The sequence below is a fragment of the Ursus arctos genome, unplaced genomic scaffold (genome assembly GCF_023065955.2).
Source record: "Ursus arctos isolate Adak ecotype North America unplaced genomic scaffold, UrsArc2.0 scaffold_22, whole genome shotgun sequence".
Classification (NCBI taxonomy): Eukaryota; Metazoa; Chordata; class Mammalia; order Carnivora; family Ursidae; genus Ursus; species Ursus arctos.
This window is the reverse complement of record NW_026622897.1, coordinates 55,554,232-55,568,899: the sequence shown is the minus strand read 5'-3', so window position 1 is coordinate 55,568,899 and position 14,668 is coordinate 55,554,232. Positions and strand designations below refer to the sequence as shown.

The 14,668-nt window shown below is 48.6% G+C and overlaps 1 protein-coding gene across 1 annotated transcript; it reads left to right on the top strand.

Moving 5' to 3' along the window:
* Positions 1-10,745: 10,745 nt before the first annotated feature.
* LOC113269269 (folate receptor beta-like) lies at positions 10,746-12,619 on the top strand. Its single transcript, XM_026518023.3, is given in 5 exon segments — positions 10,746-10,763; positions 11,781-11,969; positions 12,088-12,223; positions 12,334-12,549; positions 12,552-12,619. Coding segments are annotated over 5 exon segments (627 nt in total).
* The last annotated feature ends 2,049 nt before the right edge of the window (positions 12,620-14,668 follow it).

Genomic DNA, 14,668 nt, shown 5'->3' with positions numbered 1-14,668 from the left:
TGATGGGAATGTCATACTTTAGAGAGATATGCATAGGCTCAAACATGATACCAGATTTAAGGAACTATACTTGACTTTATGGAGCCAAGAAAGCCCCTTGGAAAAATCAGCCTAGCACCTAGCTTACAGGGTTTTAGCAGCCCTATGAGGTGCATAAGGAAGGTCATGTCTCGGCAGTCCTAGGAGCCTCAGAATATTTTGGGGAACCTCAAGAAGAGAGGAATTCACTCAAATCTATAGGTATTGCAGAAATCTGATGGCAGATCCTTGGCTTGGCTTCTTAACCTCCAGAGGCTTCTGAAAGTTGTCTGAGATTCCTTATGAAAAGTTCCAGCAAAGCAGACACAAAAGAACCTATATGGTCAATCACTGTTCTTGCTGCATTTACATAAATCATCAGACCAAGTTTAAGGAGACTAGATTTATTTCGCAAACAAACCAGTCTCTTTGATTATTTCTGATAGCAACAGGGGTGACCGTAGAGAGAAAAAAGTATGTTTCAATGGAAAGCTATAGTGCACCCTTGTAAATATCAGATTCCAGATCTGTTGTCTTTGAGGTTTTGTTTTCTACCTGTAAACTGCTGTAAACTGGACTGGACACTAATTCTTATTTCCTCCACTATCTGGCTACAACTCTCTAATCTAACGTTTCCAATTTTTCTCCCACCCTTCTGATTCCAAATCACTGAGAACTAAAACTGCCTTTTTCCTAAAACCATGCAAGCTAAAGTGGGACAACTTGATATAAACTTCAGAGAATCACCACAGCAGCTCATGAATGGGCAATCTCTATGCCTGTTGCTGTGTGGGTCACTCAGAAAGATCAATATTCAAACTGCAAACCAGGAAAATCTATCAGACTGCCCCTGTCTGCCCTCACTCCATCTGAAGATGCTTCAAGCCCAACATGGAGAAATCCCAACTGGCTGCCTTCAGAACACAGAAACTGCAATTATAATCTGCTCCAATCATTAACCTTGTTTTTTTTTCCCTTTGTTGCCATAGAAATGCCTTTGATTAAATACCCAATGCAAATACTTACACCACATGGGCCTAACTTGGAGAACCAACCTTCATCACCACCTCCTGAAAGAAGACAATCCCCTAACTGAACTGACCTACTCTCGGGATAAGGGACTAGTTTGATGAGGTATAGAGCAATCGCCCAACTCAGGACAGTTCAAACCTACTTACCAGATGGCCCAAGACATTAAAATATTCCACAACATTACCCGAATCTTTGAACAGGTTGCTAAGCCCCTGAGATCACTAACCTGTTTTCAGGGCTGGACCTTTCAAGTTTGGGACAATGGCTGCGGACTGGATTTCAGACTATTGCCTGTATAATTATTATAGCATTTGCTACTATAATCCTATTTAGACGTGCAGATTCTGGGTTACAAAGTACCCTACCCCTGACTTTTAGCATATTGGCTACCCTGCCGGTTAATCTCCTCACCATTGGCTCTGATACCTCAGCATCACAGGGTAGATTATAGTGTAAACCTTGAGAGTCGGGCGTTCTTTTTTGCATCCCAAATGCCTCACGTAAGCTTTGATTACCGAGACATCCTCTTCAAGGACAGCCATCTCCAATAAACACATTGCCAGCCACATGGGCTAGATAAAGAGCCCGGCCACCTCCGCCCCCAACTGAGACTCTTTTGTTTTAGAGATCTTGGCTGATTTCCACTGACCATTTGGGTCACTTGTTTTTTTGTTTTTTGTTTTTCTTTTCTCACACTTTAAATTCCCACTCTGTTGTTGTCGTTGCTGTTGTCGTTGTCGTTTTATTTTTAGTAGGCTCCATACCCAACATGGGGCTTGCACTCACAAGCCTGAGAATAAGAGTCACATGCCCTACTGACTGAGCCCGCCAGCCACCCCCTGCGCTTAGGTTTTAAATTCACCAATAAAGAATAAGCCTGTGCTCGCGCTCTCTCTGTCTCAAATAAATAAATAAAATATTTTAAAACAAACAAACAAATAAATAAAAGGGGCCCCTGCGTGGCTCAGTTGGTTAAGCATCCGACTTCACCAGCGGTCATGATCTCAGGGTTCTGGGATTGAGCCCTGCATTGGGCTCCCTGCTCAGAGGGGAGTCTTCTTGTCCCTCTCCCTCTGCTGCTCCCCCTCCTCCCCCGCTTGCGCTCTCTCAAGCTCTCAAATAAATGAAAATTTTAAATAAATAAATAAATAAATAAATAAATAAATAAATAGTGAGCCTGTGAAACCGTAGGCCCCCAATTTTGACCCCAATAAAAGCAGACCCCAGGCCTGTGTGCTCGCTCTGCCAGTGCCCTTGCTGTGTAATTTCCAGGTCTGTAAGTAACAAATCTTTATTTTTTTCAAAGCTCCCTGAAGGTGATTGCTGAAAGGCGTCTTACATTCATAACAAGAACCACAAGGGCCAGGGCCAGTCCAACCACAACATTGCTTATTGATAGGCTGAGACTAGTACAAAACACCCCCCCCCCATACTCATAGGGATCCTTTGCTTACTTCACTGTGGCCTCTGCCCAAATATCACCTTGTAGATCTTTCCTATATAAAATAGCCCCTCCTCAGGGAGCCTGGGTGGCTCAGTTGGTTAAAGCATCTGCCTTCGGCTCAGGTCGTGATCCTCGGGTCCTGGGATCCAGCCCTGTGTGGGGCTCCCTGCTTGGCGGGGAGTCTGCATCTGCTTGTCCCTTACCCTGTGTGTGTGTGTGTGTGTGTGTGTGTGTGTGTGTCTCTCTCTCTCTCTGCCCCTCCCCCCACTTGTGCTCATGCTCTCTCTCTCTCCAGCAAATAAATAAAATCTTAAAAAAAAAAAAGCCCCTCCTCTATCCTTCTCTATTCCCTTACTCTGCTTTATTTCTCCAGAGCACCGTCACCATGCATCTCTCCATCTGTTTTCTCCCACCTCCCCGCCCTCCCTGGAATTCAGTTCCACGAGAGCAGAGACGCGGTCTTGCTCACTGTTGTTGCCCGAGCACCTAGAACAGCCTAGCACATAGTAGGCACACAGTGGATCTTGAAATGATGTATTGACCGAATCCCTACTGCCACCCTGCTGGTCCAAGGCGCCCTCATCCCAGGCCCTGACTCCTGAATTCTACCAGATCCAACCGCCCTGCCCACGCCCGATCCCTTCCACACACTCCAGCCAGGAGATCTTTCAAAACCGGCAACTGAATCAGGTCCCTCCCCAAATTAAGACTCTTCAATGATGGAATAATTTGATCATCCCTTGCGGTGATGAGGAATTCTGTGGAAATAGTTTGTAAATTTTGTAGAATTAAGGGTTATGTGGCTGTATTAAGCTGAGAAGCCAGATTGTTTCTCAGAGCCTGAAAAAGGCCCTACTGACTCTTGTGCTATCAGCCGTGAGCTGCTGCCACACATGTCCGGCTCTGCGGTTTACTGTTGCAGGCAAGACCGGACATTAAAATCAGTGGATGCCCGTGTGATAAGGATTGCGCATCGTGTCAGAGTATCTTCCCACAAAATACTGATTGCTCACAAAGGGAGAACTAATAACTATACGGCGAGAAGCCACCTTAACTGAATGATGGCTAGCAGTAAGACATCGTGCACGCCACATACCCCTTGATATGATACACCCTGAAAGGGCCATCACTTCTCCAAATTTCTGGCCGAAATGTACTTTGTGTTATGTAAGATGTCAACATTTGGGGAGCATGGATGCAAAGAATATGGGAACTCTCTTCACTATTTTCGCAATTTTTCTTTAAGTCAAAGATTATGCCAAAATGCAAAGTTAAAAAATCAAACAGACGTAGTGGCTTAATAGCTCTCTTATTGTATTTCAAGATTGTATGAGTTAGGAATTTGGGCAAGACTCTGCTGGATGATCCTTCTGCTCCATGTGGCAGTGACTAGGGTCCCCTAATAATGTTCAGCCCATGTCGGGGATGCTCTTGAACATCCAAGACGGTTTTACTCACGGGTGTGGCCCTTCGGCAGGGCTTGCTGGAAGGCTGGCCTCGGCCAGGCCCTCTCATCTCCATGTCGCCCATGGGCTTCTCGATGCCTCTCCAGCAGGGCAGTCAGTCCTCTCACATGGTGGCTCCCAGGTCTAAGAGGCAATATTCCAAGAAATAGGAAGTCAGAGCTGCTAGTCCCTGTCTTGGTCAGTTTGGGCCACTGTAACAGAATACCATATAGACAGGGCGTTTAAACAACAAAAGCTTATTGCTCACAGTTCTGAAGACTGAAAGCCCAAGATCAAGGTCCCGGCATGGTGAATTCTGGGGACACCCCCCTTCCAAGTTGCAGACTGCTCATTCCTTGATGTGTCCTGACATGGTGGAGAGCAGAGAGGGGAAGCAAGCTCTCTCATGACCCTTATAAGGGCACTAACCCCATCTAACCCTAATCACTTCTCAAAGGGCCCACCTCCTAGTATCATCACAGGGTGGGGGGCGGGTTAGGGTTCAACATATGGATGTTGGAGAGACGCAAACATTCAGTCCATAATCGTCCCTTAAGGCCTGGAGCTAGAAATGGGCAAAGCACCAGTTTTACCATATTCTATTGGTCAGAGCAGTCACAGAGCCTGTCCACGTTCAAGGGAGGTGACACAGACCTCGCTTCTCAAGGGTCAAAGAATGTGTTCCCTTCTTTAACCCCCACATGGGAAAGGGCTTTTCTCCCCTCCATTACCCAGGATGGGATTAATCGTAACCCTCGGTTCTGGGCATGCTCTCAGCATTGCTCCACGCATGACTGCCTTTATACATTTATTTGTGTCTTTGCTTAGCTTTATATCAAAAAAGCAATGGAAATCTTCTGTTTTTCCTTTTTGCATCATTTATGATTTGTATACCTGCTTCATGACAACGCTAGGTAGAACTTCTGATGAAAAATCTAAGCTTATCTCTGGTTGGAATGGGGTAGCATGATACTCTCATTTCTAAAATATTATATTTCCTTTATTTGGCAAAACATAGCAGAACTGGAAAAAAGAATTGTACAGTCTGAAAGGTTTCTGGGGATAGAAGCTCTGAAGCCTGGTCTCAAAAGTAAACATAGGATGTGGGTTCTTGGCTAAATTTCCTAGAGGTAAGGCAAGAAAATGAGACCTGGACGCCTGGGTGGCTCAGTTGGTTAAGTGTCTGCCTTCTGCTCAGGTCATGATCCCAGGGTCCTGGAATCGAGCCCGGTGTCGGGCTCCCGGGTCAGCATTACAATGAAAAACGCATGGGCTTTGCAGTTAAATCAACTTGGGTTGAATCTTGACTCCTCTACTTTTTAGCTGTTTGGGAATTCACCTAACTCCCAAGGCCTTGGTTTCCTCATCGGCATGTTGGGAATAATAATGTCAACGTTGCAATGAATCATGAGAGCTACAAGATTCAACAATGTAAGTAACACATCCATTATTCTAATTGGTGTAGTGCGGTTCTCAATATATGACTAGCGTGATTACATAATTAATGTTTACTAGGCTACAAAATACTTTAATTGACACATTCAAACTACTCCTAAAGAAGGAAAACAGATGCATGTCCCAATTCACGGAATGAAGATATTAAGACCAGCAGCACAGTGAAGACCACAGGCTGGTTCAATAGGAGGAGGGCAGAGTGCCGCTGCCTGGGTGTGGTCCGGTACTCGGAGGTGATGCCCCCCCACACACACACACAGGTAGATGGGGACAGTGAGCACCTCACAACCAGCCTCTGACCTTGTCACCTTAGTGTACCTGAGGCAGGACCGTGTGCTGAGAACAGACTGAAAGCACAAACCTTGCCCCCAGGAGAGGCGTTTTACTAGTTGAGTAAGTGATCACAGGATTTGGAGGTTTTCCCAAAATCATAATGGGAAGACATCAATATACATTATTAAAAAAAACAAGAGCAACACCATCTGTCTTCTTAGACTAACAGCAACTTTACTGTCTGCAATAATGTTTGAGCAATAGACTAAGGATCAAGCACTTTTAACTTGGAAAAATGAACTTTTCTTCCTTAACTTTTATTTTTTTTTTTAAGATTTTATGTTTAAGTAATCTCTACATCCAACGTCGGGGCTTGAGTTTACAGCCCCCCCCCCCCCAAATCAAGAGTCACGTGCTTCTCCCACTGCGCCTGCCAAGAAAGTTAACCCTTTCTTAACTTTTTAAATAATGGTTAATGAAAGGGTTTTTGCTGTAGAGAGCATTTTAATTAATTTCAGACCACACAAGGCATAAAGAAGTGACTGGAAGGTTAGGCCATCAGATGTGGGTAACTTGGCTTCAGGAGGTTTTTGTTTGTTTTGTCAGAAACATAAATGTATAGTGAAACTATACCCCGGAAGGGCAAAGGGTAGACCAGCATACTATCGCTTGTGCACAAAATGGAATATACAGTTGATCATGAACAATGCAGGGATCAGGGGTGCTGACACTCCCCCAGACTGCACAGTTGCAAATCTGCACGTTACTTTCGACTCCCCCAAAACCTAACCACTAAGAGCCTGCTGTTGACTGGAAGCCTTACCAGTAACATAAACAGATCAACACATATCTTCTATGTTTGTGTATTATATACTGTATTTTTAAAAGATTTTTGTTTATTTATTTTAGAGAGAGTTGAGAGAGGGAGAGCGAGCAGGGGTAGGGGCAGAAGGAGAGGGAGAGAAGCAGACTCTCCGCTGAGCACAGAGCCCAATGTGATGCCCGCTCGATCCCAGGATCCTGAGATCGTGACCTGAGACGGAACCAAGAATCGGACGCACAACCAACTGAGCCACCCAGGCGCCCCCATATACTGTATTCTTACAATAAAGTAAGCTAGAGAAAAGAAAATGGTATTAAGAAAATACATTTACAGTATCGTACCACATTTATCCAAAAAAATCCGTGTTTCAGTGGACCCACGCAGTTCAAACCCACGTTGCTCAAGGGTCAACTGTATACTGTACAGGGGACAAATGCACAGAATTTCTCTGGCAGTATACCCAAGGACCCAGGACCACCAGTGGCTTGGTGTTCATATTTCTGCAAACACTTCTAGCATATCCGTAACTAATAGGTAGCACTATTTTACGAACATCCTTGTTATTGAAATTTACATAATGGTATCAAATCAGATGCATCATTCTGTATCTTATTTCTCCATTCAACATTTTGTATATTTACATTCAAATACATATAAATGTCTATGTTATGTTGAAATAAGGTACACAGTCACATGGTTCAAAAAATCAAAACAGCATAGGGGCACCTGGGTGGCACAGCTGTTAAGTGTCTGCCTTCGGCTCAGGGCGTGATCCCAGCGTTATGGGATCGAGCCCCACATCAGGCTCCTCCGCTATGAGCCTGCTTCTTCCTCTCCCACTCCCCCTGCTTGTGTTCCCTCTCTCACTGGCTGTCTCTATCTCTGTCAAATAAATAAATAAAATCTTTAAAAAAAAATAAAAACAGCATAGAAAGGTTTATAGAAGAAAGTCCTGGGACACTGGGCTGGCTCAGTTGGAAGAGCACATGACTTTCGATCTTGGGGTTATAAATTCAAGCCCCAAGTTGGGTATACAGATGACTGGGAAAAAAAAAACTTTTAAAAAATTAAAAATTAAAATTAAAAAAATAGAAAAAGTCTCATCCCTAATCCTGTGTCCTCCCACCTAGCAACTACATAAAAAATTTTTTTCGTACTTTTCCAGAATTTTCTTATCTTTTAAGATTGTATTTATTTGTTTTTGAGAGAGACAGAGAAACAGAGGGAATGTGATCACATGTACACAGCACAAATGGGGGAGCAGAGGGAGAGAGAGAGACTCTCAAGCAGACTCCCCAATGAGTGCAGAGCCCGACGAGGGGCTCAAACTCACAACCCCGAGATCATGACCTGAGCCAAAACCAAGAATCAGATGCTTAACCAACTGAGCCAGCCAGGCACCCCTCAGAATTTTCTTATGCAAAGACATACATTCTCCCTCCTCCTTGTTTACACGAAAGACTGCATTCTATTGACACATTTCTGGACCCTTCCTCTTTCACTTAACAATATACTTGGAGGTTTTTCCACATTTGTATACCAAGAGCTTTCTCATTCTTTTATACCAGGTTAAATCCCATTGGGTGAACCATGATTTATTTAACTGGTCTCACACCGAAAGACAATTGAGTTGTTTCCTAGACAAAGCCAGCCTACTTTACCTGACCTAGAGGCTCAACAAGCTGTCCGGGTAGGTTTATAAAAAGAGTGGGGAGAAGGAGGAAGACGCTATACTACCCAGGTGGGCTGAGAGCGAGGCCAGGGCAGGCCTTGAGGGAAAGTGGGGAGGGAGATGGGAGGAAAGGTGAAGTCTTCACCAGTTCTCCTGGGGGTCTGGTTTTTCTGCTGAATTTTCCTCTGGTGCTCCTACCACCTAATGCTTTGGCTCAGGTCCCTCCTCTGAGTGTCTTATTGTGGGCCTTCCTGTAGCTCTAGGCCTGATTCCACCGGGGTAACTTCCCAAGACCCCTTTGTGTGTGGGGAGAGGTTGTCGAGGTGTGAGAAACTGGGGTCTGGCTCTCTGGGCCTGCACCTTCATTGGTTCTCCACATTGCACCCCCAACTCCCATGGCACCCGGTCCAGAACCATGTGCAGAACCAGCTGGTCTTCAGCTGGTTCCAGGTCAGCATCCCTGTCTGCCCCCTGGCAGTCTCTGGGGGCCTGAACTTAGGCTGCCTTGGGCTGGTGGGGGATGAGCTGAGGCTGGCAGATTCTCCTTCTTTCATTCCCCACCCTTGTCAGCAGACCACATCCTGTGGTTCCTGTTGTAGGGCTTGCAAAACTGGCAGGGTCCTCAAACTGTGGTTGAAATACTGCTGGTGAAATCTAGAAGGATAGGGTGACCCAACCTAGGTCACAGAGCAAGCTAGTGTTGGAGTGCCCTTGGGAAGGGGTGAGAGGGTCTTGCCTTCTGCTCCAGACCTCTACACTTGCCTTGTTGCTTGGCTCAGGTGCCCTCGGGGATAAGCTGGGTAGGAGGGCAGAAGATCTGGGCTCGGCAGGGAGACAAGAAACCCAGGGGAGAGTCTCATGGCTGCGCTCTCTCTCTCTCTCTCTCTCTCTCTCTCTCTCTCTCTCAGGCTGTGTTCACCTCTGACCACGGCTTTCTGGAGGGAACAGATGGATATGGCCTGGCCCATGACACAGTTGCTGTTTCTGGCTTTGGTGGCTGCTGGGTGGGTGCCCAGCCCAGGACTCCAAGGGCCAGGATGGACCTGCTCAACGTCTGCATGGATGCCAAGCACCAATAGATTAAGCCAGGCCCTGAGGACAAGCTGCATGGCCAGGTGAGGGTGGAGTGGGGTCACAGGTTGGGGAGAGAGCTGACCCTAAAAATGGAAGAAGTCAGGGAAGGGGAAGATCAGCTTTGGGGAGCAATGGAGTCAGGAGGGTGGCTGAGGTGATCCCCAGGAGGCCACCAAATCTACTCTAGTGGGGGGACCATTTCTCTGCCCCCCTCCACGGACCAAGTGCTTTCCTCACGCCTCCTCAGTGAATATGCCCCGAGGGCTGACTTGGTAGGTGGATGGTGGTCTCTACTTACACAGGTGAGGAAACAGGAAGTGACGCCCACAGAGGACATAGGTACAGTGTGCGTGTACCTGTACGTCTGTGCGTACACATACCGTGGGAACTGGGAGGCCAGACACGAGCAGGGGCTAGGACAGAGTGGAGCAGTGCCTTTTCCAGACTTAAATATGCCCTGGCCCACGGAGCTCAAAGACAAAGTACAGGGGACACCGGTCCCTCAAAGTCATGATGCAGTAAACATGGAGGAACAGTGCGATCCTCCACCCCCATTAGGCCCTGCAGAGACAGTGACAAATCAGATAACACTGGGAAGACTTCCCAGGAAAGGTGCCATCAGCCTTGGCCTTGTTGGATGAGTAAGAGTTTTCCAGGAAGACAAAGCAGGAAAGGGCAGCCTGGCAGAGAACAGCCTGTACACGGGTGGGAGGGTGACAGCACGGGCACTGGCGAGCGTAGTGTGACCAGAGCCAAGGATGCTGCTGCCCACAGAGAAGGGGAGGCGAGGGGAGCCCCTGCAGCAGCTGGGAAGCTGAGCTTGCGCTTGAACTCCAGGCTCCCGACAGATGCCGGTCCTTCATTCCCCCTGGGCTCCTCCTCCGCACAAAGTCTCCTGCTTCTGGAGGGCTGGGGATGTCCCCAGGGAGAGCGGGTCTGGACTGACCCAGCGGCCAGAAGCGAGGAGCAGGAAGCCCAGAGTCCCATGATGTCTGAGTCATTTCTGACTTCTCCTTTGTAGGGTGTGTGTGTGTGCGCACACGCGCGCGAAAATATACATAATATAAAAGTTGCCATTTTAGGCATTTCTAAGTGTCCGGTTCGACGGCCATTCGTATTATTGTCACCACCACCATCCATCTCCAGAATGTTTTCTCTTCCAAAACTGAAAGACTACTTCATTTTCAGGACTTTTTAAGTTCTGGAAGGTGCTTTTTGACTCCTTGGGAGCACTTTTCTTTGCCAAGAAATGGGACGCAGACTTTTGAGGGAGCCGTTTGATTGTAATTCTGAGAGACAGGGGCTGTAAGGGGAGTACCTATCTGCGTCGAACCCCAATAAGAGGCCAGCAAGTGCTTTTCGGGATAATCACTCGCTCTTTCGGGGCAGGAAGCGCTGACCCTGGTCGGCAGGTCAGGGAGGAGGTGCACGGGGTCTTGTGAGCCACCAGCAGTTGGGGCATCTGAGGAGGGGCACGCAGGAGGACGGGCAGGCCTGGAAGTATGTTCGATGTCAGCCGTGCCGGGGGTGAGCTAGGTTGTTGGACAGGCGTAGGTTTGGTCCACCCTCCTGGATTTTCCTCAGTTTCTCCTGAGTGCCCAGACCTGCCCCATGTCCGCTGTCTCTTGGCCCTGGCTGCTAGAGTTCATCTCAGAGACTTCAAGCAACTGGCTCATAATCACTCAGGTCTGGAGTCCCAGCTTGGAATTATTTCTGCAGAGAAACCTTCACCCCTTCTACTGTCTTACCTGCCTTAAATTCACCTCTCTGGGATGGCCTCCCACATCGCATCAGGTCCACATTGGGGTTCGTGAGCAGGCCATTACGCCCTCAGTCCCCCGCCGCTTTCTGGACCCGTCCGGAGTCCCCTAGCCTGGGGGCCCAGACCCTAGGAGAGCCAGATCAGCCCCCTTCATCTCTGCCCTTACCACAGCTTGGGGCCAGGCTCTTCTCCTCCCTGCCCTGAGTTAATATCTTGATCCCACCATTTACCAGGGGTGCAGCTCACATAAGCTTTGTAACAGGTGAACGAATGAAGTTTTTACTAGAGTGTTGAGGGCATAAAGTGCAAAAGCCTCAGGGACTTTGCACTTGCTGTTTTTGGTGCCTACAATGTTCTGTGCCTTCCCCCTGCCCACGACTGAAGCCATAAACTCCGTAAAGGCAGAGATTTGATCTGTTTTGTTCACTGCTGTATTCTTCTCAGCACCTAGCACGATGCAGGATTGATCATAAGTACTCAGCTAATATTGGCTGGAGGCAAAATGAGTAATATAAATAACCCGGGTCACGCGAAATAACTTTGTAAACTGTTTAGAGTTGTGAAAAGAATTGCTCCCCCAGACAGTGGTTCCCAGGCCTCCCACATCCCCTGTTTTACTCTCTGTTAAAAACTGTTATAATTGCCTCTACCCCAAGGGCCAGGCATAGCAATGCCCTCCCCAGCAAGCGTTTCTCTGGATGCCCTACCTGGGGCAGGGGAGCCGGACGATGGAGGAGACAGCTGGGCAGGCACGCAGTTAGTCGGGTGTCTTCCCCACGCAGTGCACTCCCTGGAAGGAGAAGGCCTGCTGCTCAGCCAGCACCAGCCAGGAGCTGCACAAGGACATCTCCCTCCTGTACAACTTCACCTGGGACCACTGCGGCAAGATGGAGCCCGCCTGCAGGCGCCACTTCATCCAGGACAACTGTCTCTACGAGTGCTCACCCAACCTGGGGCCCTGGATCCGGGAGGTACGGGACCCGCCCTCACCCCGCCCCAGCGGCCTGCCAGGCAGCTCCGTCAAGGCTGTGGCCGCCCACATCCCCACGCCCCGCTGAGAGGAGCCCTCCGTCCTCCCCTCCCACCCAGGTGAACCAGAGCTGGCGCCGGGAACGTTTCCTGCACGTGCCCCTGTGCAAAGAGGACTGTCAGCGATGGTGGGAGGACTGTCGCACCTCCTACACCTGCAAAGCCAACTGGCACAGGGGCTGGGACTGGACCTCAGGTGAGGGCCTGGTGGGGGGCGGAGGTGGGGTTTGAGGATTTGGGGGTGGCCAGAAACCAGCTTCGGGCCCAGGCGCTGAATGTCTGCGTCCACCCTCTCTCCCCCTGCAGGAATTAACAAGTGTCCAGCCAAGACCACCTGCCGCACGTTTGAGGCCTACTTTCCCACACCTGCAGCCCTGTGTGAGGGCCTCTGGAGTCACTCCTACCAGGCCAGCAACTACAGCCGAGGGAGCGGCCGCTGCATCCAGATGTGGTTCGACCCGGCCCAGGGCAACCCCAACGAGGAGGTGGCGAGGTTCTATGCCCTGGCCATGAGTGCTGGGGCGTGCCCCAAGGGGCCGAGCCTCTCCTGCTCAGCCTGGCCCTGATGCTGCTGCTCTGGCTGCTCGGCTGAGCCCCTTCCACTGCCGACACCTGCACACCTTCCTTGTCTGCACCTGGTCCCGGTGACCTGGCCTCAGCTGAGCTCAGCACTCTCGGATGAGGGGACCTCACAATGCCCTGGCCGTTGGTTCTTGATCCAGGAGGGGTCAAATGGGGTTCCTCTGACAGCCTATTTTAATAGATCCATGTGTATCTTGTGTCTTGTAAATAATTTGGGGATGAGGGGGTTGAAGGGACATGCCTCATTGCTTTCTCATTCCTATTGAGAGGCCCAAAGAGGCACTGGGACTAGCTTGATTCACCAGCAAGTAGGAGGTAGAGGCTGACCCCCCCCTTTTTTTTAAAGATTTTATTTATTTATTTGACAGAGAGAGACAGCGAGAGAGGGAGCACAAGCAAGGGGAGTGGGAGAGGGAGAGCAGTCTTCCCTGCCAAGCAGGGAGCCCAATGCGGGGCTCAATCCCAGGACCCTGGGATCATGACCTGAGCCGAAGGCAGAAGCTTAATGGCTGAGCCACCCAGGTGCCCCTAGAGGCTGACCCCTTAGTCTGAGGCTCTTCTTCACCAGGCTTGTGCCCATGCCATATTCAGCAGTCTCACACCACAAGGGGATAAGAGGATGGGTGGAGAGAAGGTGGGCAGAGACTGACAGATGAGTTCTCAGGCTCCTGGTGAGAAGGAAAGTTTCTTTCCCCTTCTTTCCTTTACTAGATGTAGGCTAGGGTGGAGATATTGGTGGTGGTAGTGGGTGAGGAAATCCAATGACAAACAACTGCATCGCTTCCCTTTTTTAAAAGGACAGTTGCTGGACAGAGGGAGAGGGAGGGAACGTCTCAAGCAGACTCCACACTGAGCTCGGAGCCCGATGTGGGGCTCGATTCCAGGACCTTGAGATAATGACCTGAGCGGAAACCAAGAGTCGGAAGCTCAACCGACGCCCCTGCAGTGAATAATCTTATGTGTGGTAGAATGTCTACGTGAATTCCAGGAAAGGGATTGCTGGGTCAAGAAGTATATGGATTTATAATTTTGATACTTACGTTTTACAGGGGTGGTATCTGTGTGCCCCCGCCACTAGCGATAGATGAGTGCCTGCTTCCCCTCATCAACACAGATAGAGTCAACCTTGATTTCCTACTAAGCTGAGTTTTTGCTAAACTGATTGGTGGGAAAAGACCCTCTTGGTGTGGTTTTCATGCACCACGTGTCTTATCATGAGAACACAGTTTCTGAGATCTTCCTTATTGATCTACTGAGATTTGGCCCATTCTTTCAATTGCCGGGCAATATTCCGTCTCTGTGGTATATGTCCCGTTTAACTCGGTCTCCTCCTGATGGATATTTGTGGGACAGGGGTTCTTTTAGAACGCTGACATTTTTGAAAAGCACAGGCCAGTTACGTTGTAGACTATCCCTCATTTGGGGGGTTTATCGCTTTCTTCCTCATTAGATTGAGGTTATGCATTTTTGGTGTGATTATCCCCAAGGCAATACTGTGTCCTTCTCAGGGCATCGTAACAGAAGGTGTATGGTGCTGAGTTCACCCACTCCTGAGGATGTGAACTAAATCATTTGGTTGAGATTGGGTCCATCAGGTTTCTCCATGACTTTTTTTTCCCCTTTGTAATTTATAAGTATGATACAGGCAGATACATGAGAACTGGAGATAGCTAATTCATCATCAAACTGGCACCCATGAGTTTCACTATCTGATGGACATTTTTTAAAAAAGTAAAACAAACACCGAAAATGTCTTATTATGTGACAGCCCCTCGTCAACGCTTGAATGCTTTCCCATGGTATCTGTTGGAAAAACCAAACTTCAATGGCATAGAGAGCCCTGCCCTCCACCCCGACTAAGACTGATTGAGAGCTCGTTTCCAATCATTCCGTTCCACACCCCATAGGTGAGCTCCATTCACACGTCTCACTTCATGCCTTTGTGCCAGCAATTCTCTTTCTGTGTTCCTGGAATGTTCCTTTGTCCTCTGTGGGCTGGCTCCTTGTAGCCACTTAGATTTCAACCTACGATTCTCTAACATGACTTCTGACCACCCAA